The following is a 27,432-nucleotide window of genomic DNA, read 5'->3' as shown; positions in this document are numbered from 1 at the left end:
CATGTCATTTGCCTACTTTTTGATGGGATTTTTATTTTCTTGTTGACTTGTTTGAGTTACTTGTAGATTTTGGATATTAGTCCTTTGTGTGATGCATAGTTTCTAAATATTTTCTGCCGTCCCGTGGCTGTATCTTGCTCTTTTCATCGGAAAATTCCAAAAGTTTGTTGTTTACGTTCCTGTTGGCATCAAGTACACACACACGTCCAGCTCTGTTACTCCTGTTACATCATAGTTTCATCTGATGATCATTTTTTATGACAGTTTATTTTTCCTTTATAAAATAACTGATGGGCTGGGCATGGTGGCTTAAACCTGTAATCTCAGTACTTTGGGAGGTTGAGGCGGGTGGATCACCCAAGGTCAGGAGTTTGAGACCAGCCTGGCCAACATGGTGAAACCCCGTCTCTACTAAACATACAAAAATTAGCTGGGTATGCCCATGCATGCCTGTAGTCTCAGCTACTTGGGAGGCTGAGGCAGGAGAATCGCTTGAACCCAGGAGGCCGAGGTTGCAGTGAGTCGAGATCACGTCACTGTACTCTAGCCTGGGCGACAGAGCAAGACCCCATCTCAAAAAAAAAAAAAAAAAAAAAAAAAAAAGAACTGATGACATTTGCACTTGTTCTTTATTTTTTTTAGGCAGTGACAAAAGAAGTAAGAACACAAAATTAAGTGTTAAGAAGAAAATTTCAGAATATTCAGAAGCAGACATGGAACTATCTGAAAAAACCCAAAGAAATGTTTCTCAAGTTCAAGATTTTGGGGAAGGCTATGAGCTTCAAAGCAAGCTGGATAGAAAGCAGGGAATTCCCATGAAAGAGATAGTAGGACAACCCTCTTCAAAGAGGATGAACTACAGTGAAGTCCCTTATGTCCACAAAAAATCCTCCACTGGAGAGAGACCACATAAATGTAACGAGTGTGGGAAAAGCTTCATTCAGAGCGCACATCTTATTCAACATCAAAGAATACACACTGGGGAGAAACCATTCAGGTGTGAGGAATGTGGGAAAAGCTACAACCAACGCGTGCACCTAACTCAGCATCAGCGCGTCCACACAGGTGAGAAGCCCTACACCTGTCCTTTATGTGGGAAAGCCTTCAGAGTGAGGTCCCACCTTGTTCAGCATCAGAGTGTGCACAGTGGGGAGAGACCCTTCAAGTGTAACGAATGTGGGAAAGGCTTTGGGAGGCGTTCCCACCTGGCTGGACATCTGCGACTCCACTCCCGAGAGAAAGCCCACCAGTGCCGTGAATGTGGGGAAATCTTTTTTCAGTACGTTAGTCTAATTGAACATCAGGTGCTCCACATGGGTCAGAAAAATGAAAAACATAGTGTCTGTGAGGAAGCGTATAGTTGGAACTTGACAGTGATTGAAGACAAGAAGATCGAGTTACAAGAGCAGCCTTATCAGTGTGATATCTGCGGAAAAGCCTTTGGTTACAGTTCAGACCTCATTCAGCATTACAGAACTCATACGGCAGAGAAGCCCTATCAATGTGATACATGTAGAGAAAATGTTGGCCAGTGTTCCCACACCAAACAACATCAAAAAATCTACTCGAGCACAAAATCCCATCAATGTCATGAATGTGGCAGAGGCTTCGCTCTGAAGTCACATCTTAATCAACATCAGAGAATCCATACTGGTGAGAAACCTTTTCAATGTAAAGAATGTGGAATGAATTTCAGCTGGAGTTGTAGCCTCTTTAAACACCTGAGAAGCCATGAGAGGACAGATCCCATAAATACCTTAAGTGTAGAGGGGTCTCTGTTGTAGAATAGCTCTGAATTTTAGAGAAGCCTTCCTGGAGGGAAACCGTACTCCTATAATGAGCAAAGTAACAACTTCAAGCATTTTTCCAGCATAACCATCAAAAAAAAAATCACAAATAGGTTGAAATCCTTTAGTTAGAACTCAGCCTTTAGGAACACCGGGGAACCCACAATAATAGATATCTGCTCGTGTTCCCCACTGAGAAATGCTTTAGTTAGCATCTTCATGCTTGGGAATCTAGACAAGAAGAGAATCCATGGATGGACATGGTCGAGGAATTCCGAAAGCCTTCAGATGACATTCAGTCTTCACTTGAAACTGAAAACTGACACTAGGAACAGCCTCATGAGTTCAGTAGAAGTAAGCTTGATTTGTAGCTTCTGCCTCGTTTGATGGCCTGTCTATCCAGGGAAGCGCACAGTAAAAGACTTCTTCAGCATGATGTCTGTTTTGGTACCTCAGCAATTAATCTTTTCTAGAAATTATTATTCCAACCACTAGAATACCCTACTCACTATTCCCACTTTGAGCATTAACCCCTTTGAAAAGAAACGGACTTAAAGTATCTCTATTTTGGCAAAATTCGGGTTCAGGGGCTGGATGGTATGTGTTTCTGCTGCCTTATTTAATCTACCACTTCTCTGTGAAACACTCTACCTTGTTTTTGGTTTGATTCTACTGACGTCAAGGTTTAGCCAGTAGAAGGTAGAGTTAAATTTGTCAATTCAGAAGAAACTGTGCTGGTCAGTCACATCTTAAGGCGAAGGGAGAGGGACCTTAGGGGAACAGAGAAGACAGGCAAAGCTGTGGACTGTTTGATCTTGTATTACCCACAGGAATGAGAGCAGCTAAACCCATAGAAGGAATTGGACCAAGGTGAATTACGAGTCCTGGCCCCAGCAGTATGTGTGCTGACTCCTGGGTGCCCCAGAAATAGAGCTCTCCCATGGAGTGGTGATATACAGCATGAGTTTCAGTTTGCATTGCAGCTAGGATTGAAAGGAATCAGTCATGAGCAGGCAGGCAGAAGGTCCTGTTAGCCCTGCCTTCCAGGAAGGTCGGGGTGGGAGTTTTGAGTGGGAAAGAGATGACATGCACGAAGAGAGTTCCCCTGAGCCTGTTTGCCAGGGACAGTGAGTGAGTGCTCTTGGGCACTGCTCAGGCCCTGCTTCTGCTGACTTGCCTGGCTTACAATAAATGCCTAATAAATATTTGTTGACCGTATGTGTCGTACACTATGGTACCCTGTCCAGTCCCCTCTACCAAGCTGGGACCCCTCAACTTCTGCTCTGAGTTTGGGCCGCAAGTGCTCACAGCTCTTGTTCTCCGGAAACTGGAGAATTACCCTCAGGAGATGAGAGACATCTCACCTTACCCAGGAGGCACCTCCTCTCTACAACCCAATGCCTGGTTCATTTGATTAAAGCAGGGAAAACCCCAGGGTGCTATGACTGCTCCGGCACCCTTGGATCAGGCTAAACTAGACTTTTTCTGAGCCTTCATCCATGCTCAGCTCTCTCCCTTCTCTATCCTGTTTCATTCCCTCCCTCAAAGGCGTTTCCTGAATAAATCACACTGTCAATCACATGGTTCTGAATCCCTGTCTCAGGCTCTGCTTTAGAGAACCTGATCTAAGACATTTGGTGCCACGAGTGGTCCTAGGAAGCTGCTGTGAGAGTGGATTGTGGAGTTGGTCACTCACCAGGAGGGAGTGAAGACCGCCATCACTGTTAATAGTCTTGGCATGTGGTACCTGTCCGGTCACTAAGTCGTTCACTTGGAAACTGGGATAGGATACAGGTGGAAAAGGATCTATTGACTTGTGGAGGTTTGGGACTAACAGGAAAATAAGGATTATGGAATTGAGTGGCTCTTGCTGAAAGTTACTGACTCCTTGAAGAGAAAAAAATGACAGGGCAAATAACCACCAATTTAATGCCAAGTGTGTATCAGAGGACCTTCTTGGTAGCTTTTTAGTATTTTTATAGACAGGGTCTTGCTCTGCTGCCCAGGCTGGAGTGCAGTGGTGCAATCGGTTCACTGCAGCCTTGACCTCCTGGGCTTAAGTGACCTAGCCACCTCAGCCTCCTGAGTAGCTGGGACTACAGGCACATGCCACCACGAGTGGCTAATTTTTAAAAAACATTTTTTTTGAGTGATGGTATCTCCCTATGCTGCCCAGAGTGGTCTCAAACTCCTGGGCTCAAGTGATCCTCCAGCCTTGGCCTCCCAAAGTGTTGGGATTACAGGCATGAGCTACTGTGCCTGGCCTTGGAATGATTCCTGAAAGCTTAGAAAAGTCAGTGGCCCACATTAAATGAAGTAGAGATGACAAAACCATGGTGGACTTAACAAAGGGGTCCAAAGATTCATACATAAACTAGGATGGAACTAGAAGATAAGACCAAACAACCCACCTTCAGTTATGTTCCTTAGGAGGGTCTGGAGAGCATTCTGTTTACCAGGATTCCAAGGAATGCCCTGATTGGGGGGCCATCAGCATCACTGAGAAGCTTGATATTGGCTATCCTCGTTTGCAGGGGCTGATTATTACATAACATCACCCCAGACCATTCAGCCAGAGGTGCAGCAGTGGGCATGTGACCATGGGGACCATTGTTTCTTTTTTTTCCTTTTTGAGACAGGGTCTCGCTTTGTCCCCCAGCCTGGAGTGGAGTGGCACGATTACAGCTCACTGCAGCCTCAACTTCCTGGGTGCCAGTGATCCTCCCACCTCAGCTTTCCAAGTAGCTGGGACCAGAGGCATGTGCCACCATGGCTGGTTCACTTTTGTATTTTTGGTAGAGACAGGGTTTCGCCATGTTGCCCAGACTGGTCTTGAATTCAGGAGCTCAAGCAATCTACCCATCTCAGCCTCCCAAAGTGCTGGGATTACAGACATGGGCCACCTCACCAGGCTATTTATTTTCTATTTTTGGTAGAGATGGGGTCTCACTATGTTGCCCAGGCTGGTCTTGAATTCCTGGGATCAAGGAATACTCCTGTCTCTGCCTCCCAAAAATTACAGGCATGAGCCATCATGCTTGGTTCGTACACTCTTTAAACCAACAGCCATTAAAGGTGCTGTCTTTAATAGGCAGAATAAGGCTGGGCATTGTGGCTCATGCCTGTAATCCCAGCATCTTGAGAGGTCAAGGCAGGTGGATCACTTGAGCCCAAGAGTTCAAGATCAGCCTGGGCAACATAGTGAGATCCTCCCTACTCTGCCCCACCCTCTAGAGAAAATAAATTAGTTGGGTGTGGTGGTGCATGCATCTGTTGCCAGTTACTTGGGAAGCTGAGGTGGGAGGATCACTTGAGCCCAGGAATTCAAGGCTGCAGTGAGCTATGATTGCACCACTGCACTCCAGCCAGGGAAACAGAGCGAGACCCTGTCTCAAAAAATAAATAAATAAATGAAATAATGGGATGGTGTATCAGAATTCTTTGGCAGCATTGTGCCAATCTCCTTAAAACATTGGGGTGGGCTGGGTGCAGTGGCTCATGCCTGTAATCACAGCACTTTGGGAGGCTGAGGCAGGTGGATCACTTGCAGTCAGGAGTCCAAGACCAGCCTGGCCAACATGGTGAAACTCTACCCCTACTAAAAATACAAAAAATTAGCCAGGTGTGGTGGCAGGCGCCTGTAATCCCAGCTAATCAGGAGGGTTAGGTGGGAGGATCGCTTGAACCTGGCAGGCGGAGGTTGCAGTGAGTTGAGATCGCGCCACTGCACTCCAGCCTGGGTGACAGAGTAACACAAAAAAAAAAAAAAAAAAAAAAAAAAACCTTGGGGGTGACGGTGAAAGCAAAGACTTTCAGCAGGAATTTTTGCCTCCTTAAAAATGAAGTCCTACTTTACTTCAAGTTTGGCTTGAAGCCAAACTATGCCCCTCCTTACCATGTTTCGTGTAAATTCATATTGGCCATCCCTTATCAGGATACTAGCCTCTTTTTGACAGCTCTTTTAGATCTGTTTGGTATGATTAGATATATGCAAATTACAAGTTGTCATAAACTGTATTCTCTTCTCCGCTACCCCCCCCACCAAGAAGGAATTGTTGAAGTCCCAGCCCCTAGCCCCTAGTACCTCAGAATGTGACCTTATTGGAGATAGAACCATAGCAGATATAATTAGTTAAGACGAGGTCTCGGCGGGGCACGGTGGCTCATGCCTGTAATCCCAGCACTTTGGGAGGCCCAGGTGGGCGGATCACTTGAGTTCAGGAGTTCGAGACCAGCCTGGCCAATATGGCGAAACCGTGACTCTACTAAAAATACAAAACTTAGCTGGGCGTGGCGGGTGCCTGTAGTCCCAGCTACCCGGGAGGCTGAGGCAGGAGAATCGCTTGAACCTGGGTGGCGGACGTTGCAGTCAGCTGAGATTGTGCCATTGCACTCCAGCCTGGGCAACAGAGTGAGATTCTGTCTCAAAAAAAAAAAGAAAAAAAAAAAGACCAGGTCTTACTGGGATGGGACGAGCCCCTAATCCAAAGCAACTGATGTCCTTATGAGAAGCTGACTGTGTGGACGCAGGCACATAAGAGAGAAGGCCACATGATGGCAACAGCAGTGGCAGAGATGGGTTATGCAGCTGCAAGCCAAGGAATGCCAAAGATTGCCAGCAAACCACCAGAAGCTAAGCCAAAGTTTCCCTTGCAGGTTTCAGGGGGAGCATAGACCTGCTGACACCTTAGTTTCTGACTTCGGAACTCCAGTACTGAGAGACAATACATTTTTATTGTTTTAAACCACCCAGTTTGTGGTACTTTGTTACAGCAGACCTGGGAGATGAATGCACAAGTGTATTCTCTCCTTTGTGAATATTAGCATATTAAGGATTTTTTTTTTTTTTTTTTTTTTTTTTTTTTTTTTTGAGATGGAGTCTCACTCTCTCGCCCAGGCTGGAGTGCAGTGGTGCAATCTTGGCGCACTGCAACCTCCGCCTTCCGAGTTCAAGCGATTGTCTTGCCTCAGCCTCCCAAGTAGCTGGGATTGAAGAGCCGGCCGCACAGCTGTGTGTGGGAGCCACCGGACTAAGCAGCCGAGACAAGGTGGACAGTATAAGAGAATAGTGTAAGTAAGCTGCTAAGAGAGCTGCTAAATAAAACGACATTTCACCTGCCTACTGCCTCCTGAGTGTTCTTTCAGCTATCTGCTCATCCACCCACTCCCTTTGAACCTCAGCATGAGTTGGAACCTGACCCTGGGCATGACAGTTGGCGTAGTTGTGAACCAGACACCGACGGAACAGTATAGCTCTAAGGCGATCAATTGGAATATGAAGCAGTTAATTTTTGCATTGAGTTATTTCCATTTGTTAAAAGTGAAAAAGGGGGAAATTATTAAAATCTGCTTTTGTTGTTATTGTTGTTGAGACAGAGTCTCACTCTGTCACCCAGGCTGGAGTGCAATGGTGTGATGATGGTTCACTGCACCCTTGACTTCCTGGGCTCAAGTGATCCTCCCACCTCGACCTCCTGAGCATTAGGGACTACAGGTGCTCACCATCATTCCTGGCTAAGTTTTAATTTTTTTGTGTGATGAGACTGGCTCTCACATGTTGCCCTGGCTGGTCTGTTAACTCCTGGCCTCAAGCAATCCTTCCACCTCAGCCTCCTGAGCAGCTGGGTCCATAGGCACACACCACCGTGCCTGGCTAATTTTTGCATTTTTGTAGAGATGGGGTTTTGCCGTGTTGCCTAGGCTTATCTTGAACTCCTGGGCAAAGGATCAAGTGATCCTCTGACTTCAGCCCACTTTGGCCTCCCAAAGTGTTGGGACTACAGGTATGAGCCACTACACCTGGCCCTGCTCTCTCTTTAGGAAGCAAAACCCATAAGAACTTTAAAGACTTCCTAAAGCAATTTGTCTTAACATTTTGGGGATAAGGTAGCCTTCTTAGAATCTGTTGAAATCCACTGGCCTTCCCCCCAGAAAAGTCCGTATTTACAGAGTCTGATGCATGATGTCAGAATGTCTGTGGAGCCACTAGGGCTATCTGCAAATTCCAAAAGAAGGGACACAGAGGAAAAATTGGCTGAGGGGAATTGCATCAGGAGCACTGGGGGTAGTGACACAATCATACTTAAAGTAAGAGAACACCAAAGCATTACGGGGCATAGATGGATGTTAGAGAGTGGGGAAAAGGCAGGTTTATAGAGCCTGCACTACAAATGAGAAAGTAGGCAAAAATTAAAAAAAAAAAGACTTTGGCAGCTCAGAGTAATAACAAAAAAGAGGGGAGAAAATTACCTTTTTTCCCTTTTTTTTTTTTTGAGACAGGGTCTCACTCTGTCCCCCAGGCTGGAGTGCAGTGGCATGATCTCAGCTCACTGCAATCTCTGCTTCCTGGTTTCAAGTGATTCTCCTGCCTCAGCCTCCCAAGTAGCTGGGACTATAGGCACCCATCACCATGCCCAGCTAATTTTTGTATTTTTTGGTAGAGATGGGGTTTCACCATGTTTGCCAGGCTGGTCTTGAACTCCTGACCTCAGGTGATCCACCCGCTTCATCTGCCCAAAGTGCTGGGATTACAGGCATGAGCCACTGTGCCTGGCCTCATTTTCTTTTTGCTTTGATGATATACATTCTTTACATAATAATCACTCAGTACTAGTACAGAAAACACTTGTATTTCTTAAAAACCTAGGCATGATTGTTAACCTCAATGATATTTCCCTGAGGGAGCCCACGTGCTTAGCCAGGGTCAGCAAATAAAGTCAAAGAGTGATGAGTGGAGGTCAAGAGAAAACTCTCAGAGGTCACCCTAAAATCAGCATTTGTGGCTCAGATAACCCTGTTATATTTCAAGGATTATGTCCCTTCCTATCAGGGAATCTTCCCTTGGTCTTGACATTCCTGACCCTTGCTCAGTATCTTTTCCACTGGCTGACACGTGAAGATAGGACACAGGAAGTGAAAACACACACTCTTTCCCCTGTGCCTGGGCTATCTATTCAACACCATGTAATTAATCCTGGGGCGAAGGAAAACACCAGATGTCTTCGCTCATGTAGTATTTTATTCACAAGACACACCCCTTTGAAGTAGTGGTTTCTCTCCTTTGCTGGGTATTGTTGCTTATGACCAAGGAAATCTAGTTTTTTTGTTTTTTTTTTTCTGAGACGGGGTCTTTCTCTGTTCCCCAGGCTGGAGTGCAGTGGCAAAATCCCAGCTCACTGCAGCCTTGAACTCCTGGGCTCAAGTGATCCTCTTGCCTCAGCCTCCTGGATAGCTGAGACTATGGGTGCACCACTGAGCCTTCCTACTTTTTAAAATTTTTTGTAGAGTTGAGGTCTTGCTATGTTGCTCAGGCTGGTCTTGAACTCCTGGCCTCAAGTGATCCATTTTGACCTCCCAAAGTCCTGGAATTACATGTGAGAGCCACCGCCCCCAGCAGAAATCTAGTCTTTTAGAGCTTTTCTCTGTCACATCATTCCTGAGATGTGGATTTTCTGGCACCTTAAAAGATGAGGGCTCCACCAAATCTCCTCTCCCATGCATGACAGTCATAAGGTTTATCTCTCAGGTAGATTCTATAATGTAAAATTAAGCTAATGCTGTGGCCCAAACTTTCCTACCTGCAGGATTTACAGGGCTTCTTTTCTGTCTACCACAAATGTCATGCTGAGGCTGGAAGCCTTTTCACACCCATTGCACTGCAGGATCTCTCCCCAGGCAGATCCTTGGTGCACAGTGAAGCATGAGCTTGACCTGAAGCTTTTCCCACACTCGCCATAAGGGTGGAATTGCTCTTCAGTGGAGCTACCTGGTAGTGATGAGAGCTGAGCTCAGCCTGAAGCTTCTGCCACTCTCCCTACATGTTACAGTTTGGTCTCAGTGTGGATTCTTCCATGCACCATCCCCGTGGTGCATGTAAAGTGTTCTCACAGTCAAGGCAATGATATCACCTCTCCCTGGTGCGATTCATGGTGAGGCCTGAGTTAGAACTAAAGCTCTTCTTGCACTTGTCACATGTTTGGGGCCTCTCCTGGGTATGCACTCTCAGCTCTGATCTGGCTGAGCTTTTCCTGCATTCTTTTTTTTTTTTTTTTTTTGAGACGGAGTCTTGCTCTGTTGCTCAGGCTGGAGTGCAGTGGCATGGCGTGATCTTGGCTCACTGCAAGTTCCGTGTGGTGTGATCTTGGCTCACTGCAAGCTCCGTCTCCTGGATTCATGCCATTCTTCTGCCTCAGCCTCTCGAGTAGCTAGGACTATATAGGCACCCGCCAGCATGCCCGAATAATTTTTTTGTATTTTTAGTAGAGATGGGGTCTCACTGTGTTAGCCTTTGATCTCCTGACCTCATGATCTGCCTGCCTCGGCCTCCCAAAGTGCTGGGATTACAGGTGTGAGCCACCGTGCCTGGCCTACATTCTTTACACTGGTAGGGCTTCTCTCTGGCATGTGTCTTGTGATGGCACACCATGTTAGAACTCTGCCCAAGTTTTTTCCACTCTCCCCTATATGGATTATGAAGACTATTTTTTTCTGGGCTTATTTTCCAGACATCTCTGTGCACATCTTCACATTGGACCTCTCTCTCCTGATCTCCTCTTCCCGGCCTTGCCCACCTTGCAAAATCATGGCCAGCTTATTGTTTGGTTTCTCCTCATAATGTCCTGGCAGGTATTTTTTTCACCGTTTTCTGCCTTGAAGGCCTTTTCCTTCTTCACGTTAGAATCCAAAGGCAAAAGTACAAAGTGAAGGTGTTAGCCTTGAAATAGGGTGTGGAACTGGGAAAAAAATAACAGGAACAATTGCATTAGATTCAGTTTAAGTGCAAGTTTCTTTGAATGAAGTAATTCACAGAGCTCAAAGGCAAAGCTAGAAGGAAGGTAGCTTTGGGTGACTGTCAAAACAACCCCTGAGCAAGGTCTTTTTCATAGGCTCATATGGACTTATGGACTGCTTCTTTTTTTTTGAGATGGAGTCTCTGTTGCCCAGGCTGGAGTGTAGAGGCGTGATCTCAGCTCACTGCAACCTCCGCCTCCCAGGTTCAAGTAATTCTCCCACTTCAGCCTCCCAAGTAGCTGGGATTACAGGTGCCCGCCACTGCCTTCAGCTATTTTTTTTTTTTTTTAAGACAGAGTCTTACTCTGTCACCCAGGCTAGAGTGCAGTGGCTTGATCTTGGCTCACTACAACCTCTGCCTCCTGGGTTCAAGTGATGCTCCTGCCTCAGCCTCCCGAGTAGCTGGGACTACAGGTGCCTGCCATCATGACCAGCTAATTTTTTTATTTTTAGTAGAGATGGGGTTTCACCATGTTGGCCAGGCTGGTCTTGAACTCCTGACCTTAACTGATCCTCCCACTTCGGCCTCCCAAAGTGCTGGAATTACAAGCATGAGCCACTGCGCCCGGCCTGGACTGCTTGTGAACGACCATTTTACAGCCTGCCATGTATTTACTTCCTCTACAAAGATCTTTGTGATTCTTTCACAGTCTTCTCTACAGTCCCTCATTTAATTGAAATTACTCATTTATAATCCTCTTTTGTTTAACATTTATTACTTGTGTAGCACTTACTAAACATCAATCAGTCTCCTAAGTGTATGACATATATTAATTCAGTTATTTCACACAATAACTGCATTAGGTAGGTACTATTATATATGTTTATTTATCAGGAGGTATTTTTTTATCCATGTACGAAAGAATGGTTAGGAAAAGACTGGGGACCGGGCACAGTGGCTCAGGCTTGTAATCCTAGCACTTTAGGAGGTCGAGGTGGGAGGATTGCTTGAGCCCAGGAGTTCAAGACCAGCCTGGGCAACACAGCGAGACCTCATTGCTACAAAAAAAAAAAACCAAAAAACAAAAAACCCAACATTAGAGGCTGGGCGCAGTGGCTCACGCCTGTAATCCCAGCACTTTGGGAGGCTGAGACGGGTGGATCACCTGAAGTCAGGAGTTCGAGACCAGCCTAGCCAACAATGGTGAAACCGCATCTCCACCAAAAATACAAAAATTAGCTAGACATGGTGGCGGGCGCCTGTAATCCCAGCTACTCAGGAGGCTGAAGCAGGAGAATTGCTTGAGCCCGGGAGATGGAGGTTGCAGTGAGCTGGGATCGTGCCACTGCACTCCAGCTTGGGCGACAGAGTGAGACTCCATTTCACAAAAAAAAAAAAAAAAAAAAAAATACCAACATTAGCGGGGCGTGGTGGCACATGCCTATAGTCCCAAGAGGCTGTGGTGAGAGGATCACTTGAGCCCTGGAGGTTGAGACTGCAGTGAGTTGTCATCATGCCCACCTGGGCACCAGAGAAAGGGTCTGTCTGCCACCCTCCTACCCCAGGCCCCACCAAAAAACAAGGAAAAGAAAAAAAAAACTATAGCCTCACCGAAATCTTGGGCCACTTCAGTTAGGTAGTGACAGTCCCACGACTAACTTGGGTCTCCTGTCTACGGGACTTTCTGCTAACACTCACCTTCTAACTCCAGTTCCACCTGTCCCACGTCAAAAACCCTAATTTCAGCGTCTCCGGGTTGGGGTCCAGGCGCCTCACCGTCCCTTTTGTTTGTGCCGCGCGCTCGCCCGGGTGAGGCCGTTGGGTAGGGCAGGTGCATGGGGCAACCTGGGGTGGGGGATGGACGTGTTCACTGCAGGCGCCAACCGCATGCACACAATGCTCGCCTGCAGGCCTCGCCACCCAGGGTGGGTATGGAGCACCACAGTCTTTTGCATAACTACAGTTCTGGCTCTGGATTTTCCGCCATTGCGACTGTGGCCGAGGCAGAGGCACCAGCTCACAACGGCGCTCAGCCAAGGGCAGTCTGGGTCATTCCTGCCACTTGAAGGACCGGGGTGGCCGGGCTAAGGACCTGGAGGAGAAGTGCCCTGTGCCCTGGTGTGCCCACTCCCAAAGCCTTTCTTCCCCATCCCAGGAAGCAGCCCTGAGTAGTGGTTTGTGCCCCGGTGTTGGTTCTGAGGCCCAAGTTCTGTCCGCGGTCTAGGAAGGAGCCACCTAATACCAAGGGTCTGTGAGCAGGAGTGCCCACTGGACAGGGGTCCCCAGCTCTGGGCAGAGGGAAGGCTTGGACCTCAGGCGGGCTCAACACACCCTTAGCTGGTCAGCGTGGGGACCAAGTGTGGTGTGGCTGCAGACGGCCAAGGAAAAGGAGAAAGGGGTCGAAGAGCAGCTACCTCCTACCTCCTGTTTGCTCTGTCTGGCACAGGGGCGCCAATCCCTGGAAGTGGAGAGAAGCACTTTAACTTCAAGTCTGAAGTTGAGAAAACTTCAGGCTTCACCTTGTACCCCAGTGAATGGCTAAACTAGCAAATCGACAGTCACTGTCTGATGTGTCCCACGGACATACCATTTGTCCCTCACCATGTTTTCGGTATCTTTGAGGCAACATTAAAAATTGGATTTCAGGCCAGTCTCAGTGGCTCACATCTGTAATTCCAGCACTTCGGAAGGCTGAGGCAGGAGGACCACCTGAGGCCAGAAGTCAAGGACAGCCTGGGCAACACAGTGAGATCCGTCTCTACAAAAAATAAAAATGATGAGGCAGGAAGATCGCTTGAGCCTGGAAAGGCTACAGTAAGCCCTGATTGCAAAGTGCATTCCAGCTGGGTGATGGAATGAGACCCTGTCTCAAAACAAAACAAAGCAAAACAAAACACCATCATCATCTATCTTCTTTCCTGTGTTCGGTTTTTTTTTTTTTTTTTGAGATGGAGTCTCGCTCTGTTGCCAGGCTGGAGTACAGTGGTGCGATCTCCACTCACTGCGACCTCTGCCTCCTGGGTTCAAGCTATTCTCCTGCCTCAGTCTCCCAAGTAGCTGAGATTATAGGCATGCGCCACCACACCTGGCTATTTTTTTTGCATTTTTAGTAGAGATGGGGTTTCACCATGTTAGCCAGGATGATCTCAATCTCTTGATCTCACGATCTGCCTGCCTCGGCCTCCCAATGCACTGGGATTGCGGGTGTGAGCCACTGTGCCTGGCCTTTGTTTTTGTTTTTGAGATGAAGTCTCATTCTGTTGCCCAGGCTGGAGCGCAGTGGCAAAATCTTGGCTCACTGCAACTTCTGCCTCTCAGGTTCAAGTGATTCTCCTGCCTCAGCCTCCTGAGTAGCTGAGATTACAGGCACCCACCACCACACCCAGTTAATTTTTGTAACTCCTGACCTCAAGTAATCCACCGCCTTGGTCTCTCAAAGTGCTGGGATTACAGGTGGCAGCCACCGCACCTGGTCTCTTGCGTCCTTTTTGAGAACAGGGGAAGTCAAGAGATATCCCAACAGATGGCCTAAACGTCTCATTAGCTAAATTGTAACACTTACCCATCTAAAAAAACCCAGCATGGTGTTAAACCAAGACAGGCATTAAGACTCACTTCCGGTGGTGCGCGGTGGCTCATGCCTGTAATCTCAGCACTTTGGGAGGCCGAGGTGGATCACCTGAGGTCAGGAGTTAGAGACCAGCCTGACCAAAATGGTGAAACCCTGTCTCTACTAAAAATACAAAAAAGTAGCACTCCATCCTGGGCAACAAGAGCAAAATTCTGTCCAAAAAAAAAAAAAAAAAAAAAGACTCACTTCCTGGAATTAGGACAAAAAAGGACAAGCACATAGACAGGGAGTAACTGAATGTCAACAAGGTTCTGATGGAAAAGAGGAAGCAAGCCGATGGCGGTGGACAGGGGAACAGATTTGGGTATAAAAATAAAGTGTTAAAAGCACTATTTACACCAGCCCGGTGGCTCACGCCTGTAACCCCAGCACTTTGGGAGGCCGAGGCGGGCTGATCACCTGAGGTCAGGAGTTTGAGACTAGACTGGCTAACACGGTGAAACCCTGTTTCTACCAAAAATACAAAAAAAGTTAACTGGGCATGGTAGCGCTTGCCTGTCATCCCAACTATTCCGGAGGCTGAGGCAGGAGAATCGCTTGAACCCAGGAGGTGGAGGTTGCAGTGAGCCGAGATTGCACCACTGCACTCCAGCTTGGGCAATAAGAGTGAAACCCTGTCTCAAAAAAAAAAAAAAAAAAAAAAAAAAAAAAAGCAAAGCAGTACTTAAAAAAACTTTTTTTCAAGACAGAGTCTCGCTCTGTTGCTCAGGCTAGAGGGCAGTGGCACGATCACAGCTCACTGTGGCCTCGACCTGCTGGGCTCATGATCCTCCCACCTCAGCCTCCCAAGAAGCTGGTACTAAAGGTGCGCACCACCAAGCCTGGCTAAATTTTTGTATTTTTTGTAGAGATGGGATTTGAATGTGTTGCCCAGGCGGGTCTCAAAACTCCTGGGCACAAGCAATCCACCCACGTTGGCCTCCCAAAGTGCTGGGATTACAGGTGTGAGCCACTGTGCTGGCCTCTTAGTTTTCAAAATTCTTGACAGTAATTCACAGAAGGACATATATTTTATATAATCATCTTCTACACATACACACATTCATGTAACTGAGTTTCATGAAACATACTATGTAGAAAAATAAAAACCTAATTGCAAATATAATTTTATTAACATTTAAATACAATATACTGCAAAATCCCTTTAAAAGTACAGATATAATTTTTTTTTGTTTTTGAGATGGAGTCTCACTCTGTTGCCCAGGCTGGAACGCAGTGGGATTATCTCAGCTCACTGCAATCTCTGGTTTAAGAGATTCTCCTGCCTTAGGCACCCAGGTAACAGGGACTGCAGCCATGTACCACCACGCCTGGCTAAGTTTTGTATTTTTAGTAGAGATGGGGTTTCACCATGTTGGCCAGGCTAGTCTCGAACTCCCGATCTCAAGTGATCTGCCCACCTCCGTTTCCCCAGTGCTGGGATTACAGGCGTAAGCCACCACACCCGACTAAACACAGAATTTTGTAAAGATTTTATTTAATGTGATGGGTGTGCTTGTCTGTTCATAAGTTCCTTCCAGTCAGGAACACATGAAGATAATGCTACCCGCATGTCCGGTGCACTGTTGAGCCTATTTCTCTTCTTTGTTTTTAATCGTGTCAAGATTGAAAATCCTAGTTCACACAAATAAGTAGTTGTGAATGGTAGTAACAGCAATATACTCTTCCTACTTAGTAGTGGAAATTCATCTTTAATCTTAATCCAAAATGCTGATAAACTTAATGTCTTATAATAATTCTTTAGTGTGAATGATGAACTGAGCTGCAATAATTCATTCTCTTCTTCAGGCTCCAAGTTTAACTTAATTATTGATGCTGGGTTTTGAAAAGCAAATGGATCTTTCATCCAAATATTTTCCTTTAATGATTCAAATTTCTCTTCTGGAAAGTAATAATTAAAAGTTTGAGACAAAGAAGTGAGATGCAACAATATCTCTAATTTTATTTCTTTTAAGCAGTCTTCGTTAATAATGTTCTCTTCGATGTGTTGCAATAATGTTGGAAACATATAGTAGCTAGGGCGGTTACTTTTAAGTCTTGCTTGCCAAAATAATAATGTCTTTTGGAATCCTAGAATATGTTCAAGATACTGAAATATATCATTGTTTTTCCCCTGTATTTTCAGGTTTAATTCATTAAGAATGCCAAAAATATCACTTAAATATGCCAATTTGGTTACCCAAATGTTGTTTTCAAAAATATTTGCCAAATGAGATTGCTTTTCAATGAGAAAAATGTAAATCTCATTTCTGAGTTCATATACTCTGCTCAATACCTTTCCTTGAGAAAGCCAACGAACTTCTGTATGAAACAGTAAGTGGGTATGGTTAACTCCAATCTCTGAACAAAGTATTTCGAGAAGTCGGCTATTCAGTGAGCTTCCTTTAATAAAATTAACAATTTTCACTGCCTTTTTCAATACATCCATTAGACTTGGTGAAATTTCTTTGGATACCAAAGCTTCTCGATGAATAAAACAGTGATTCCAAAGAGCATTGTTGTGGGTTGCTTCTAACAATTTTTCAGTAAGTCTGCTGTGTTTTCCGGTCATATTGGCTGCTCCATCACTTGAAATTCCTTTACAATGTTTCCAGTTTAATTTATACTGACCAACAATGCAGTTTTCTAATTCAGTAAATAAATCTAATCCAGTTATATGTGAATTTAAATTTAAACAACATAAGAGATCCTCTACGAAATCATCTTGCCACACATATCTGACATAGACCAAGAGTGTGGGACAACTTGCAATATCAGTGCTCTCATCAAGTTGGATTGCAAAGTCTATACCAGACTGCAGCCGCGTAATAAGCATTGCTTCCAAATGTTTTGCAATCGTACAGATTCGACGAGATATTGTATTATCACTAAGAGGTATAGTTCTTAGTTTATCAGCTGATTTGTCATCAAAAATTGTCCGTACCATGTCCATACATGCTGGAAGGATAATTTTTTCAGCCGCCGTGTGAGCCATTTTCTCCTTTGCCACTCTATATGCAACTAAATATGATGATAATAAGGCTCTCTCATTCATGGTTGTAGAGCGACTGAGAACTTGTGACGATGACTCTACTTTGTTTCTTTGCTTTTGAAAATGGTCTTCTTCATCTTCCTCCTCCACCTTCACTACCACGATGCCTTCCATCTCCTGGGTACCCCGTGGAGACAAATCTGTAGTATCCCTTGATTCAGGAGTCATTATTCAGGTTCCAGGAACTGGCTCACTTGATCCAAATAGCGTCTGTTTTGCAGGGCTGTCCTTTGTGACCTAGGTTTTATGAGATCAGGTTTTGCTATCCTGCAAGGTAGAAAAACGTAACAGCAGTATTAAAAAGCAACATGGTATGGCTGGGCTGCTAACAACTCATACAAAACAATTCACTAAATGTAGTGGTAAATGATGAGTAACTGTCATTCATGTTGTCTGTGTGTGTCAGGGAGATTTGGCATACTATATACACCACTCATTTAATACCCAGGGAAACCTAATGAAGTTCACATAATTACTATTCTTATATTATAGATGAAAAATAAAACTTCAGAAAGATTAAATGTGTCTAACAACCCACAGTAAGTACAGAACTAGCACTCAAATCCAACTCTGAAGCCAGTGTCCTAAATGTGCTGCTACACTGCCAACTCTAAAAAGTGATCTGGTCATTCTTTTTTTTTTTTGAGACGGAGTGTCGCTCTTGTTGCCCAGGCTGGAGTGCAATGACGTGATCTCGGCTCACAGCAACCTCTGCCTCCCAGGTTCAAGTGATTCTCCTCCTGCCTCTGCCTCCCAAATAGCTGGAATTACAGGCCATGTGCCACCACACCTGTCTAATTTTGTATTTTTAGTAGAGATGGGGTTTCTCCATGTTGGTCAGGACTGGTCTTGAACTCCTGACCTCAGATGATCCACCTGCTTCAGCCTCCCAAAGTGCTGGGATTACAGGGGCATGAGTCACTGTGCCTGGCTGATCTGGTCACTCTTAAAAATGATCATCAAAGTAGGGTATACAATATGATCCACTGGGGCATAGGGAAAAAAATTAGAACTTGTATTTATTTCTTAAAAATAAGAAATTAAGCTGTATAGTTAGTATTATGAATACTGAAACATGTTCATGTTACATAGATCCATGAATTATTCTGGAGAGAGAATGAGATTTCTACAACACACGGGATTGAGAAAACACCTTCATTTGTTTGTTTGCTTTTAGTACACTGCAATATTTCACCATTCATGTGAGCTTAGTGGATTTAAAGATACTGCCTGACTTTACTAAACGAGCCCCATTTTTTTCTTCTCCTTTTTGAGGCGGAGTCTTGGTCTGTCGCCCAGGCTCGAGCGCAGTGGCACAATCTTGGCTCACTGCAACCTCTGCCTTCTGGGTGCAAGTGATTCTCCTGCCTTGGCCTCCTGAGTAGCTGGGATTACAGGTGCCCGCCACCACGCCCGGCTAATTTTTTTTTTTTTTTTTTTTAGTAGAGACAGGATTTCACCATGTTGGCCAGGCTGGTCTCGAACTCCTGACCTCGTGATCCATCCGCCTTGGCCTCCCAAAGTGCTGGGATTACAAGCGAGAGCCACCGCACCTGGACAACGAACCCCATTTTTTCTTTGGTACCACTCAGCCTCTCAAAAATGCAAGTAACTTTCTGTATGTTGGTGGCACAACTGGAAATGAACATGGGGCAGTAGGTTTTGCCTAGCTGAATGTTAAATTCAGTCTACCAGTGAATTCCAAAATTGGAAGAGACCTTGAGATAATCTATTTTACTTAGGACACTTTTGAGACTTGGTGGGTCTATGTGTTCCACCCAAGAACATCAATGGCAGAACTGGTACCATTCGCCAATGGTCTGCTGCATCGTCCACAAATTCCCTTCTCTCCTTTACCCCTCAGTGTAAAATAAAGCACTGATACTTCCCACAACTGAAAACCTCCCATGCCCGAAACTGCTCATTTAAAACCCTTCCTGGCAGGGTGCGGTGGCTCACGCCTGTAATCCCAGCACTTTGGGAGGCCAAGGCGGGCGGATCACCTGTGGTCCGGAGTTTGAGACCAGCCTGGCCAACATGGTGAAACCCCGTCTCTACTAAAAGTACAAAAATCAGCCGGGCATGGTGGCGAGCGCCTATAATCTCAGCTACTCAGGAAGCTGAGGCAGGAAAAGCTTGAACCCTGGCGCTGGAGGCTGCAGTCAGCCGAGATTGCGCCACTGAACTCCAGGCTGGGCGACAGAGCAAGACTCCGTCTCAAAAAACAAAAAACAAACAAAACAAAACAAAACAAAACAAAAAAACAAGACCACACAGACACAAAACAAACACAAAATAAACAAACAAAAAACCCCTTCCTGTAGTCTTGAAACTGAAAGGGTGAAGTGTAAATAATCTTTCCCTATTACATCCAAATCACTTCTTTATTTCTTTGTAGGCTTCAAACGTTCTTTTTTGTTTGTTTGTTTTTGAGACAGAGTCTCACTCTGTCACCAGGCTGGAGTGCAGTGACACGATCTCGGCTCACTGCAACCTCCACCTCCTGGGTTCAAGCGATTCTCCTGCCTCAGCCTCCCAAGTAGCTGGGATTACAGGCGTGTGTCGCCACGCCTAATTTTCTGTATTTCTAGTAGAGACAGGGTTTCACTAAGGAGGCAAGACTGATTTTGGAACTCCTGGCCTCAAGTGATTCGCCCGCCTAGGCTTCCCAAAGTGCTGGGATTACAGGCGTGAGCCACTGCGCCCGACCTTCACTCTAATCACCACCATAATGGTGGTGGGTTTGAGGGTGAACATATCATCCGCGGACACTGGCTTAACAAGCCCATCTGAATAAAAAAAATTATAACGCCAATGGCACTCGGTATCATGTAAGATCGCCCGAATTTTACAACTTGGGGTACATAGGAAACCAAAAACTCCCCACCACAAGAAAAACCAGTGGGGACAACTGGGGAGCAGAGATATCTGACTGGGGTCATTTTGTCCGCGCGTCTTTAGGGTAAAAAACCAGGACTCGGGGTCCAGAAGGGACACGCAGACCGCCTCTCCCCAGTCCCAGGAATGTCTCATTCCAATCCGGAAACCAAAACTTCGTTCCCTTCCCACCTGTATCCAGGGACGCCTCTGCTGAGGGACAGCGCTTGCCACCGCCGAGGCTGACGCGAGGGACAGGGGCACGGACCCGCTTCCACTCTGTCCGGGGCGGTCGTGGCGAGCGGATTGCAGGACACAGCCGTGCACGCCCAACTCTGTCCCCGCCCGGAGACGTCTGGGGTGCTGGGATAGAACCGGTTGTGACTTTGGGGACCAGGAGCGCTGGACTCAGATCTAGGTCCCCTGGACGTCAGAACCCAGGGAAAGCGTCACAGAAGCCGGAAGTGCGTCACACCCGCCTTCCGGAGCTGCGCTCCCCTTCGCGGTCCTCTCTAGGATCGCGGGAGGACTTAGCATTCCTGTGTAGGGCTCTAATCCCGGGTTTGGGGGTCGTGGTCCTCAGCTTGTCCGCTCTGAGGAGGTGCGCGGGGTGGGGAAAAAGGGACGAATTTCCTTTTATACCGCCCTGCTCAGATACTTATATATTCCTTCTATTTTTCTTAATGACAATAATTTTAATAGTTACAATAAAAATAGTGATTGTCTGTGGCAGAGGAGCTGAATGAAACGAGGGTGGAGACAGGATCAAGAATAAATGGCTTCACAAAACCAAGAGGTTGTCTCTTGAGATGCTGATTATGTATGTATTGCCAGTTGAATAGGTAGTATTTTCAAATATTTGATCTATAGGCAACAGACGTTCTTTCCAACACTAAATAGTTACAAAATTCTGAGTTTGCCTTATGTTTCCAGGGAGTTTTCAGATTAGCGACGGTGAAGAAATTTGAGGCGTTTTTGCTGTCAAAGTGTTATTGTATTAAGGCTTCAATGATTGGATCAAGCATAACTTCACCTTTTATAAAACAGTAACTGAAACCTTGAATGCTGTGACATGACTCTAAAAGTTCTGGGCAAGTCTGTGGTACAGCCCAACAAGAGAAAAGCCCACAAAAGGAACTGCTACCTGCTACAGAGCCTCTGATTACGTGGTATCCCGAATTACCTTCTAGGCCCTGACTAATGCTCCATTCCTTTTGGGGTTTGATCTTGCTGTGGTTGCCATTTTCTACTTCCCCATGAGTCTTCTCAGTAATCCACTTGACTGTGTCTTTGCTCCATATATATATATTTTTTTCCTCCTACGGCACCGTCAAGTCCAATCTTTGCTCCTTTATCACTGGCTGGCCCTCTAACCTATAGTCCTCCTTGATGACATCATAGTCTCAGAACTTACTCCTCCAGATACATCCTCATATTTCCTTCCAGTGTTCCAAGTCATCTCTAAGAGCCATTACATTGCTACGCACTGTATTTTTCTTGTCTAAAACAGTCTCTCCTCCCCACCCCTGTCCCCATTCCTACACTGAAGTGCCTAAAGGATCCAGGAAGGCAGATTACTGAATGCAGCTGACTGGGTATATGATTTTGTATTTATGTTGTGTGTGTGGCAGGAATTGTGGGCATCTCTATAACGACTCCTTTCTTTGCCTACGGACCTGCTGGCACAAGAAACTCAAAGTGGCCTGGTGGTGTTCTGTTTTCAGTTCAGTGGAACAATTTAATGTCTCCTAAAGGAAATGTTCTTCCTGGAAATGAGAATCATAACCCAGCTGGCTCCAGATTTCAGAGCTAGGAGGCACAAATTCTACAGGTGAGTGGCTGGGTGTGATAGTAATAGAGGCTACTCCTGTATGCACGTAGTTCTACTGGAGACACAATACTATATATCCATTTTGGCCCAATGCATATCAGTGCATATACCATATCCTGAAGAACTGCTCCCAACTTTGCAAGGCATTACATCTTAGTCGGCAATTTAGCCCAGTCTTCAACAGGCCATTCCAAAGTCCTATCTGGCTAGCTGCTTCTGGATGATGAGTATGCACCATTAATTTTGTAGCTTCGAGTTCACTGTCACACCTCCTTGGTTATCAATGGGTTCCTTAGTTTCAGGTATGTCAATGGATAAAGCACCCTGTAAGCTCTCAGATGGTGGTACTGCTGGAGGCAAAGTAGTTGGGGAAGACAAGCTCATTTAGAGTATATATCATTTCTGGTAAGAACAAATTGATGCCCATTCCAAGGTAAAGGGGATCTGATGCACTCAACCTGGTGGTAGCTGGTATCCCCAAGACTAAGTGTTGGTCTCCAGTGCTGGCAGGCTGGACGCTCCACCATGGTGGGAGTTACATCAGCCTTGGTAAGAGGTAGCCCATATTGGCCGGGCACGGTGGCCCACGCCTGTAATCCCAGCACTTTGGGAGCCCAAGGTGGGTACATCACAAGGTCAGGAGTTCAAGACCAGCCTGAGCAACATGGTGAAACCCCATCTCAACTAAAAATACAAAAATTAGCTGGGCATGGTGGCATGCGCCTGTAGTCCCAGCTACTCGGGAGGCTGAGGCAGGAGAACTGCTTGAACCCAGCAGGCTGCAGTGAGCCGAGATCACACCACTGCACTCCAGCCTGGGCAACAGGGCGAGACTCCATCTCAAAAAAAAAAGAAAAATGAAAAAATAAGAGGTAGCCCATATTGTTGGGACCACACACAGCCTCTATCCCTGCTACCATGGTCTCTGTTCATAAGCCTATTGCATAAACAATAAGATGGCCCCTAACCAACAAGCCAAGTCATTCATCACTGCCCAGGAGTCAATGCATATCCGTACCTTAGGCTACCTTCTCCAAAATATGGCATGGGTGACTAAATGTACCATTGCTCACTGAGGTAATTTCTCTTCACCAGTATGCTTCAGGGCAACTCAAGTGGGTCTGGAATGAAGGAACAGTCTGTTTCTGGAAGATGCCAACATGGTGAACTGACCCAATCTCCAATCTTTGAAGAGGCCAAGGCTCTTCTGTCTCCATCAGTTAGTTGTAGGGAACTTCTATAAGGCCATAGGTGTTAAGTTTATGGGAGAGGTGGCAGTAGAGCAGAGGTAAGTGACATGGGAGCTTGGAAACGTGTTTTTTTTTGCCTTAGAAGGCATGACCTTGCTCCAGAATCTTAGGTATTTGTGCTGTGATTATTATTATTATTTTTTTTTGAGACAGAGGCTCGCTCTGTTGCCCAGACTGGAGTGCAGTGGCACGATCTCGGCTCACTGCAAGCGCCGCCTCCCAGGTTCACGCCACTCTCCTGCCTCAGCCTCCCGAGTAGCTGGGACTACAGGCGCCCGCCACCACGCCTGGCTGATTTTTTGTATTTTTAGTGGAGATGGGGTTTCACCGTGTTAGCCAGGATGGTCTCAATCTCCTGACCTCGTGATCCGCCCGCCTCGGCCTCCCGAAGTGCTGGGATCACAGGAGTGAGCCACTGTGCCCAGCCTGCTGTGACTCTATTATGGGTTGAATTGTACCTCCACCTCATCCCCAATTAATATGTTGAAGTTCTAGCCTCTGATACCTCAGAATGTGATCTTATTTGGCAATAGGAGCCTTGCAGACGTAATTACTTAAGATGAGGTCATAGCGGATTAGGGTGGGTCCCTCATCTAATGACTGGTATCCTCATAAAAAAGGGAAGTTTGGACGTAGCAAGCAGGGAGAATGCCAAATGAAGATGAGGGTAAAGACTGGGTAAAGACAAGGAATGCAAAAGACATGCAGCAAACCCCCAGAAACTAGGAGAGAGGCATGGACAGATTGCTTCTCACAGCCTCAATAGGAACCACACCTTAATTTCTGACTTCTAGCCTCCAGACTGTGAACCAACAGATTTCTGTTGTTTAAGCCACCCAGTTTGTGGTACTTTGTTATGGGAGCCCTAGCACACAAATGTACTCTCCTATTGGGGTTTGCCAGCGACTGCATACAGCACCTGTATCCATCAAGGATATTTCTGGAACCAATGAATTTGCAAGTAAGCTTGCACTGTTGCTTGAATTTACTATAGAGCTCTCTCTTGCCTCAATAAAAAGTGGAAACTGCCAGGCATAGTGGCTCATGCCTGTAATCCCAGCACTTTGGGAGGCTGAGGTGGGTGGATTGCTTGAGGTCAGGAGTTCAAGATCAGCCTGGCCAACATGGTGAAACTCCTCTTCTACTAAAATACAAAAATGCTGGGCGTGATGTCAGGCACCTGTAATCCCAGCTACTAGGGAAGCTGAGGCAGGAGAATTGCTTGAATCCAGAAAGTGGAGGTTGCAGTGAGCCGAGATCACAGCACTGTACTCCAGCCTGGGCTACAGAGCAAGCCTCTGTGTCAAGAAAAATAAATAAATAAATAAATAAATAAATAAATAAATAAAAAGTAGAAGCCTTTTAGGTCACCTAATACATGTGTTGGAACAGTTTTCTCAGGTGCAGAATACGCTACCTCCCAAATCCAAAGGGTCCCACCAGGACCTGTACCAATTTCTTTGGGATTAGAGGGTGCAAAGTGGAACAAATTTTACCTTTGGGTGATGTCCCCAAACCACTGGACCCCACCAAAACTTCATCCATTTGGTAAGTGCCCATATCTTCAGGTTTCTGTACTGCCTTAGTAAGAAGTTTTACTAGGATATCTATGACCCTTGTCACTTGCTGCCCACTGGGTACTATTAGCATTTGTCATCAATATGTGGACCATCATGATGGTTGAGTAAAGTTCCTGCAGACTACACTGTGACAGAGAACAGGTCTCAGGATCCCACCCTCTCCCTGTATGAGCCACGACTTTGACTCAGGGGACCTGCCGAGTATGCACAATTGGTCTCCTTTGCATCACTGTCACTGTTATAAACAGATCCTCGGCCTAATTTTCAGCTTAGCTAGATGCAGAATTACCTTAGTAATTTATAAAACAGCTATTGTATGTATCTAGGCCTATTTCTGGACTTTTTTCTTCTTTAAGAAATGCACCCTGATATTTTTGGACTTTCTGTTCTGCTCTATTGATCTATTTGTCTATCTTTATGCTGATACCATATCGTCTTGATTATTGTAGCTTTAGGAAAAAATCTTAAAAGTATAGAAGCATTCCAATTTTATTCTTTTTCAAAATTGTTTTGGCAATTCTAAATCCTTAGCACTTCTCTATAAACTTTAGAATCAGTTTTTTTTTTTTTTTTTTTTTTTTTTTTTTTTTGAGATGGAGTCTGGCTCTGTCGCCCAGGCTGGAGTGCAGTGGCCGGATCTCGGCTCACTGCAAGCTCCGCCTCCCGGGTTTACGCCATTCTCCTGCCTCAGCCTCCCGAGTAGCTGGGACTACAGGCGCCCGCCACCTCGCCCAGCTAGTTTTTTTGTATTTTTTAGTAGAGACGGGGTTTCACCGTGTTCGCCAGGATGGTCTCGATCTCCTGACCTCGTGATCCGCCCGTCTCGGCCTCCCAAAGTGCTGGGATTACAGGCTTGAGCCACCGCGCCCGGCCAGAATCAGTTTGTTAATTTGCACTAAAAAAACAAAATAGGCTAGGTGCGGTGGCTCACACCTGTAATCCCAGCACTTTGGGAGGCCAAGGTGGGCAGATCACCTGAGGTCAGGAGTTTGAGACCAGCCTGGTGAAACCCCATCTGTACTAAAAATACAAAAATTAGCCGGGTGTGGTGGCACCCGCCTGTAATCCCAGCTACTCTGGAGGCTGAGGCAGGGAAATCGCTTGAACCCGGGAGCTAGAGGTTGCAGTGAGCTGAGATCACGCCACTGCACTCCAGCCTGGGCGACAAAGCAAGACTCTGTCTCAACAACAACAAAACAAAAAAGAAAAAAGATAACAACTTTCTGAGTTGTTGCCACCGGTGTCATCTGGCAAACTGTTAAAAGAAAATTTTGCTCAAAAGCAAAATAGTAGCTTCTGTTTCTTAGGACTCTTTGTTATGTTTCGATGAGTATTGGTGGGAAGTGGCCTCTTTAAGTGGGTGCCTTTTGTGGTCCTCTCACTGGAGCCAACAGCCCCAGTCAGCTAAAACTTGGACGCAGTGTGCCTCACTGTCATAGCTCACTCACCTCTGCTGCTGAAATGGTTTCCCATCACTTTGCTAATAGGTACAACTGTGAAGGGTTCTGAGGTGGGGAAATGGCAACTCAGGAAATAACTCCAAACCTTTAGCTCTCCTAGCACATTAAAATAGCCGTTATGAAGAGGAGGAAGTACTGTGTCATCTATTGTCCTCGGGACCTGTCAATAGGAACAATAGCTAGACATCACCGGGGGTGTATTTCTATTCAACACAAGGAAAAGTTTCTAATTGGAGCCCTCCAGCATGAAATGGACTAAGCCGTGTATTTTCCTTCTCTGATCCTGACTCCACTGTGACAAGTACTGCAGATTAGAGAGACTGTGTCATAGTATGAATTTAGGTTAGGTCGATACTTAGGGGGAAAGAGGGCAAATGAATATCAGAATCTCCAAGAAGCTGATACAATTTGAAAAAATATATAAAATGCCACACTTCAGGTTTTCTTGTATTTAATTTGAAATGTCAAGTAACATTAAAGAATAGCATTTGATTTGCTTAAACAAAGTAGTAATAGCTGAAGTTCCTCCCAAATCACTTTTTGGATTCTCTAAGACGCTTGCCTATGCCTCGCAGATTAGCTCCATCCACAAAACATATTGTTTAAGGATCCAGGATCAGCAAGGGGTCACAATGTCCTAAGAGTTTCTGTCCCGGCGCTCTACCTGTCCTGCCCGTGCACCATGCTTTTGCCTATCCCTGTTTCTGCACAGATTTTAGTCTTCCCACCAGGGGCGCAACTATCAGTCTCCTCAGTCTCTCTCGGTTCCATTCCAATCTGCTCATCTCCCCTCCCGTCCCCGCTTTCCCCAAGGACCTACTGAGATTTCGATCCCACGACTTAGTGGGTCCCATCTCACCCAGGCCCCGCAATCCTCGCCTTCTACGAGTCAGCGTAGTACCACACTCTGAGCAGGCACCCCTGTGCTACTCACGGAAGCGGGACCATTAGGTCGGCCATTCCTCCTCACCCCACGACACGCACCCACAGGGTCGGGCCGCCTCCGAGTCTCAAGGGTGGGCTAGCGTCAGGGAGAGGCCCCGGGAGCGCTTTCCCAACATTGGTCGCAGTCATTGCTGGTATAACGGCTAGAGAAGCCCAGTGAGTTAGGATGGAGGGCGGTAGGACCGGAAAAAGACGTGGAAAAGCTGCGAAAACGAGCCTTTAAAGCCTGCACGCGCGGGCCCAGCTCCTCATCCGAGTTCCTCATCCGGGGCCCTCACTCACATCCGGGGCCCTCATCCTGGGCTTTTA

At 46.1% G+C, this 27,432-nt stretch overlaps 3 protein-coding genes across 12 annotated transcripts in view; 1 reads left to right on the top strand and 2 right to left on the bottom strand.

The window, feature by feature from the left end:
- The window catches only part of ZKSCAN5 (zinc finger with KRAB and SCAN domains 5), a 33,550-nt gene extending 30,184 nt beyond the window's left edge, over nt 1-3,366 (top strand). For all 6 annotated transcript variants that reach the window (XM_050783958.1, XM_050783959.1, XM_050783961.1 and 3 more), the window contains one exon: nt 643-3,366. In XM_050783958.1, coding sequence (XP_050639915.1) covers nt 643-1,784 — 1,142 coding nt within the window. In that variant the 3' untranslated portion in view covers nt 1,785-3,366. The remainder of the gene's footprint in view (nt 1-642) is intronic.
- The window catches only part of ATP5MF (ATP synthase membrane subunit f), a 140,104-nt gene that overhangs the window by 75,721 nt on the left and 36,951 nt on the right, over nt 1-27,432 (bottom strand). The window lies entirely within an intron of this gene.
- On the bottom strand, nt 15,238-27,392 carry FAM200A (family with sequence similarity 200 member A). 4 transcript variants are annotated; one of them, XM_050784011.1, is made up of 2 exons: nt 27,113-27,392; nt 15,238-17,447 (listed from the first exon to the last, which is right to left on the bottom strand). In XM_050784011.1, exon 2 carries the CDS (start codon nt 17,346-17,348, stop codon nt 15,627-15,629), a length of 1,722 nt encoding a protein of 573 aa, XP_050639968.1. In that variant the 5' UTR covers nt 17,349-17,447; nt 27,113-27,392; the 3' UTR covers nt 15,238-15,626. The 4 variants fall into 4 exon arrangements, with proteins under 4 accessions (XP_050639968.1, XP_050639969.1, XP_050639967.1 ...); XM_050784012.1 differs by having other exon boundaries at nt 27,163-27,392; XM_050784010.1 differs by lacking the exon at nt 27,113-27,392 and adding an exon at nt 21,241-22,536.

This window comes from Macaca thibetana, chromosome 3 (assembly GCF_024542745.1).
Source record: "Macaca thibetana thibetana isolate TM-01 chromosome 3, ASM2454274v1, whole genome shotgun sequence".
Lineage (NCBI taxonomy): Eukaryota > Metazoa > Chordata > Mammalia > Primates > Cercopithecidae > Macaca > Macaca thibetana.
Note: the sequence above shows the minus strand (reverse complement) of the source record. Positions and strands in the feature narration are given on the sequence as shown.

Coding starts and splice junctions, on each gene's coding strand:
- FAM200A (XM_050784011.1), bottom strand. CDS start 17,348: ATGACTCCTGAATCAAGGGATACTACAGATTTGTCTCCACGGGGTACC.